The sequence below is a fragment of the Quercus suber genome, unplaced genomic scaffold (genome assembly GCF_002906115.3).
Source record: "Quercus suber isolate HL8 unplaced genomic scaffold, Cork oak 2.0 scaffold_168, whole genome shotgun sequence".
Classification (NCBI taxonomy): Eukaryota; Viridiplantae; Streptophyta; class Magnoliopsida; order Fagales; family Fagaceae; genus Quercus; species Quercus suber.
In genome coordinates this window covers 650,841-656,882 of record NW_027069628.1, presented here as the reverse complement: position 1 = coordinate 656,882, position 6,042 = coordinate 650,841, and the positions used below count along the sequence as shown (strand labels likewise).

General features: G+C 34.3%; 1 protein-coding gene across 1 annotated transcript; it reads right to left on the bottom strand.

Moving 5' to 3' along the window:
* Positions 1 to 1,451: 1,451 nt before the first annotated feature.
* Positions 1,452 to 5,840, bottom strand: LOC111983164 (RHOMBOID-like protein 4). Its single transcript, XM_024014827.2, is given in 7 exon segments — positions 1,452 to 1,759; positions 3,330 to 3,456; positions 3,794 to 3,944; positions 3,947 to 4,040; positions 4,125 to 4,288; positions 5,105 to 5,268; positions 5,387 to 5,840. Coding segments are annotated over 7 exon segments (1,167 nt in total). The 5' UTR covers positions 5,731 to 5,840; the 3' UTR covers positions 1,452 to 1,636.
* Positions 5,841 to 6,042: the final 202 nt, after the last annotated feature.

Sequence of the window (6,042 nt, the reverse complement as noted above, 5' to 3'; positions counted from 1 at the left end):
AAGTTTTAAAAGTTTTAAAGAATTTGATCCTAGGGTTAAAGAGAAAACACTAACTTTTTAACTTTGAATCTTAGCCCTTAGATGTTATCATATTGCACAAAACCTCAATCTGTATAAATTAACTAGAATTTTGGTTCTATAACAAAAAAATAAAATAAAATAAAAAATTAGGACTCCTAATAGCTGAACTCTTTTGAATTTATAGGCATATTATGAAAAGGTGCTTCAAGATATTAAGATTTTCTCCATTTTAAGCCGATTAATTTCATAATTCAAATTCAATATTATAAATCTAAAAGTGTATTCAGTGTCACATTATTGTAAATTTTAAATGACATGACACTCTATACACCATCAAATCTAGAAAATAATTCAAATCTATAAAATAAAATTTTAATCGTGAAATAAAATCTCTTTCATTTTAAGTGAAATTGAAAAGATAATGTTCCATTTTGTGCATTGACTTAAGTAACCAATTGGTCTAGTGAAACCTCTCCTTGCGTCTCAAAATACAATGAATGGGGAGGAATTTATTTAGAAAAAGCGGATCATCCATCACGATTAGGTAGCCTAATGAAAAGAAAAAATAAAAGTTTCTAGAAGAAGAAGAAAACAATAGTGTGGACAAAGGGCTACTGTTTAGCTAAAAATAGGTGAAGTAGAGAACCTACTCCACGACTTTAACCAATAAAGGGGGTGTTTGGTACATGTATTTAAAAATTGAAATCTTGTTTGAAAATATATGTAAAAATACGTTTAGATGAAAAAGTGAAAATACATATAGAGGGTGTTTGGACTCAGCTGAAAGCTGAGTCCACGTTTTGTGTTTTGCGTTTCTCTTTTTTTTTTTTTTTTTTCCTGGCAAGTGAACAGTAAAATCACAGGATTTTACTGTACAGAAACAAAAAATATTGTTCATGCACTGTTCACGCATTAAAAAATATTAAAAATGAGTCTCACGGTACTATTTACACATTTAAAAATTATTTTACTACAGTATTTTCAGTTTTCAGTTCCAGCAATAATAAGTTCAATCCAAACGGATCCATAATGTTGTTTAAAAACTGAAAACATATATTTAAGTGGGTGTATCAAAGGCCAAAGTATTTGACTTTTAAACCATACTTTTCTCCAAATGGGAATGCTCTCCGATTTTTCAATTCAGCCTTCGGATTAAACAAATAATATAAAGGAGTTCGCCAACATACATCACATGGCATATCAAAAGGTGGGAAATTCCTATTTTGTTACACACTCAAGGTCCTGCTTGCCAGTTGCCATGAAGCTTAGTCAAACAGCTTACGGAACTTTGATTCTCTAAAAAAAAAAAAAAAAACATATTGGAACTTTTTTCTACGTGTGTACCTGTCATCCACTACAAAACGTCTTTTTTTTTTCTTTTTTTTTTTTACATTGTCCAAATGGGAGCAAATTCAATCTCTAATCTTCACTTACCAAAAATTAAATTAAATTAAAACAATAATTCAAATATAACATCCATAGTAATGGCAATGTACAGGACAATTTAATACAAGGAGATAAACACACGTAACAGCTGAGAGGTATTAACAGAATATCAATTCAAAATGCCTGCAATAAGAAATTTATGCATCTAGGTGCTCTTGCCAACTTTAAATCAACTGCAAAGCTGAAGGCATAGCCCTTGGATTTGAGAATCGGTTGCGTTTGACAATATATATGTACCGGATTTACCATTGGTTGAGCAAGTGATGCTGTACTGGTTGCCTGTCTGGGTTGTCTGCATATAATAAGATATTCCAGTAACATCATGCACAGCTAGATGATATAAATAAACGCAATCAAACTAACAGAGAAACTGTTGGAAGAAATCAACACATGACACAAAATTTAATGTGGTTTGGACAACACTAACAAAAAAAAAAATCCACTATCTAAGACAAGGATTACAACACACTCACAAATTCTTACATAAACTAATCTAAAATAAATTCCTCAATACACCCACAGCTTTAAGTGCTCTAACACTAACACACCACACACAAGGCAAACTAGAAAAAGTTTGGTCTTCAAAAATATCTTATTAGACAAATTTTTTCTTGTTAACTCTTTCTTCTAACTATCCAAATCTCCAACACACCCACAAACCACCAGTGCTCTCACGCTAAAGCACAAGACAAACTAGGCAAAGTTTAGCCCTCTGACTATCTTACTAGATGAAACATTTGACTTCTAACTCTGTCATCTAACTATACAAATCCCCAAAACACCCACAGGCCATAGGTACTCTCACACTAACACATAAGACAAACTAAACAAAGATTATCTTCTAACTATCTTACTAGACAAAACATTGTCTTCAAACTCACACACACACACATCAAAGCTACACTCCAAAGTCCAAAACCCATTTTAGTGCTACCTACATATAAGATTTCAATATCTATTCTTTGTGGACAAGGAATACGTTTCTTGATGGAAAATGAAGACAACATTACTCTCTTTTTACATCAAATGAACCTTTTTTAACAATGAATGAACTTTTTTTTTTTCTCGCCAAGAAAACTCATATAAGTAACTAAGACAAGCAAGCAAACCTCCAAACCTTTCCCCTATTAGAGTGGACTTAACAGAGACTCTTCTTATTCTTAGTCCTAAGTTCCATACATGTCAAAATATGCATTGGCTTAAACCATGTTGCACAAAATTTAAGAAATACAGATTATTTTGAACTTGTGTTTCAACAATTCTTACTTTTTATTTTTCTCTAATTTTTCAATAGGAAGCATAGTTAATTCAAGTTTGGATAAATCAAATGGTTGTATAAAATACACTTCCACTAGTGTGAAATCAAAACACACACATACCGATATCTTTCAAGTTTCAAACCCAAAAGGTAGTAAGCATTTTCCACCTCTGCCACACTATGGGTAAGTACAATGCAAGAATTTTTTTTTTTTTTTTTAAATAAGTATGTTCAATGCAAGCATCTTAAAGAACTACCACATTGTTCACCATCAGACAGGACCACCTCAAGCTAAAACCCCACTTAGTTCGAAGCCATCGAAACATTTACAATAGTGCCTATATATTATCCTCCTATTTTAACTCGTTTAAAGACAAGAAAAACTAAAGTTCTTCTTTAATAATAATAATAATAATAACACTTCAACACCCAAGAAACTCAATTAGGTAACCAAGAAAAATTGGAGTTTGAGAAATTTTCAACGGAGTGTTCTAAAAAAAGAAAATGGTTAGTACATGTCATGTACATTTCCCATTTGTTCATCCCAGTTTAAATATTTAGACATATACACAAAGAAGAACAAAATTGGTGTTAGCATAGTTACCGAGCAAGATACAGGCTGCGTGTTGCAGCTCCATTTTGAAGTGGGGACACAAGACAAATAATGACACCAAGAACAATGATCATTTGCATCAACTCCCCGGAGGAGCAAAACCATGCCAACAGTAAACCTGTCAAAAATAGTAATTAAGAATAAACTCTCAAGTTAAACAGAATTTAAATTTCCCATGGCATGAAGATCAAAAGTCACTAGAAATAATTCATAACGGAAAGAAGAAGACCCACAAACATTTTTACAGAAGTATCATCAGCAGAGCTTTCAGTGTTTTCTACTTTTCAACAGAACCATTATCTGCTTCTATTTTTATATCTATACCCTCCCTCAACCCCCAGAAAAGGGGGGGGGGGGGGGGGGTTGTTTCCTTGTATTCTTCTCATATATTTTTCCATGTGCAATTTAGTAAAACAATAACTGCTGAAAAAGGAGAAATTGACATCAGGGCTTACCCAACAATTAAAAGGACTAGAGAAATAACCCACAATATGCACTGGTACATCTTGAATTTAGGTTTATTTGAAGCAGCAGGAGCATATCTTTGGCTAACCCATCCAAATTGCGGGCGTATCAGAAACACAAACCCAAGAAGAAAACCAGAAAAAATCCTCCAATATGAGCAAAATTGTCCACGTGTGGGAGGATTCCCACTGCCAAGTTTACCACAACGATGATCACAAGGGTCAATAATGCTGCAAACTGGACATTTGCACAAAATTAATAACAAGAATGTCACAATTACTCTAGAAGTCCATAATCAAGTAAAAGAATTTTGATAAATACCTTATTAGCATACAATGTCCAATTAGTTATGAGTTCAGAAAGCATTCCTCCTAATAAGCCAAAAACTGCGCCAGAAGCACCAACAGAGATATTTGTCTGGATGAAAAGTGCAGATAACACACTCCCCCCCAATCCAGAGATTGCATATAGCAACCCAATTCGTACTGTAATATAACCATACAAGCGTTAGGCAAGTACTGTGAGCTAAACTCTCTGAATACAAACCTGCAATAACACATAATTGGCACATGGCTTATGCAATGCATGTGAAATCATGAAGTTTAATTATGATTCGCAGATCAATCAGAACTGAGAAAGACTGTAACCCTTGATTATTCACCAACCAAGTTAGAACTGATGAAAAATTTATAGACATTACCAGCCTTGAGCTACACACATCAATTGGATGACCAACAATCAAAGATGTGATCACTTAATACCCAAACCTATACTTCACTATTTATATTTATATTTGTAATTCTTCTTAGTTGCTGAAGGTAATCAAGTTTATTTTTCCAACAAAAACAAAAATAAAGAGAGAAAAAAATCCAATCCATGTTGCTTGTGCATTATAGTTTGTTAATATGCTGCTGCAAGGCTTTATGGTTGTGATAGATTATATAGTTGCTTATTCAGTGTATCTCAGTGATTTGGATATACTTTTCAATCAATTATGAACCTTTGGAGCTGGTTGATTGGAAATTACACTAGACATATTTAGGACCTCTCTCAAATTGATGAAGTCAAATGTCTTTTTCTGAGGTTGATTATCTGGAAGCAAACCTAAAGGCTTCAATTTAGAGAGTAATAAGCAACAAGGTAAATGTTCAGCTTATAAGCACTAAGAGTATTGAACTGAATCCAAAAAAGCGATGCTGATGTTTCAGATCATTTAGCACATATTCAGAATATTGAGGACTGAATTATTCTATAATATACAAACAAATAAAAATGAAAATTTGATTTTTAAAGATACATACCAAAGCCAAATTCACGCTCAAGCCGAATTCCAATAACTAAAAGACTCAACATGTTTGCCAAAATATGGAAAAGCCCAGCATGTAACCAATTGCAAGTGATGAGGCGCCACCCCTGGTGGCCGTGTACCACTTTATTCACATCCAAAGCCCCCATCTTTTCTAGCCTAAACCCACAAACATGCAAAAGTTACTTATTAATTATACAATAACTTAGCAGGAAAAAAAAAAGTGCTAGAAGTCGCAGTCAAATTGGTTGTGCAAAGAAATAAGAAAAGAGCTTACGTAGAAGAGGAAGGACCAAGAAGAGGGTTCTCCTTGAAGGGTTGGAAGGAGAGGCGACCCAAGAAGGTAGCAATGCAAGAGACAGAGTTCTTGGGGCAGTTGTTGACGTACATGGTGATGAAGAACATGATTGTATTGGCAATCACAAACGCAGGTATCATCCAAGGCACCCATTTCTTGAAATGCTTGACTTCTTGGTAAACAACAGGGCTTGCTGTTGCTGATGCTGATGATGGTGGAAGTGGAGGTGGAGGTGGGTCTATCTCAACTGGGTGTATCATCCTTCTGCTGTGACGCTTGGAATTGATCCTTATGTGGACCTCTGATGGTTGAACACCCGCCATTGAAGAACAATGAAGCTAGGAAGTGTTTTTTATTACTGTTTTAGAGGATCAGCTATAAAAGAAGAAGGTTTCGGCTGAAACTGAAATGATGAAGGTTGTGAATTCTGAAATGATGAAGGTGGGAAAGGGAATGATGAGAAAAAGTAAAAGGATTAGAACTTAGAGACAGAGTAAAGGTCAGAGAAATGTGGCTGTTTATTTAGTCAGCCACCAACTTTTAGCTGGGAAGCTACTCTACCTTACCGACAGATTCCGCTGCTAATTTTTTTATAAAGAAAGAGAGTCCGGAACTTGTTCCACATGGCTTATAAA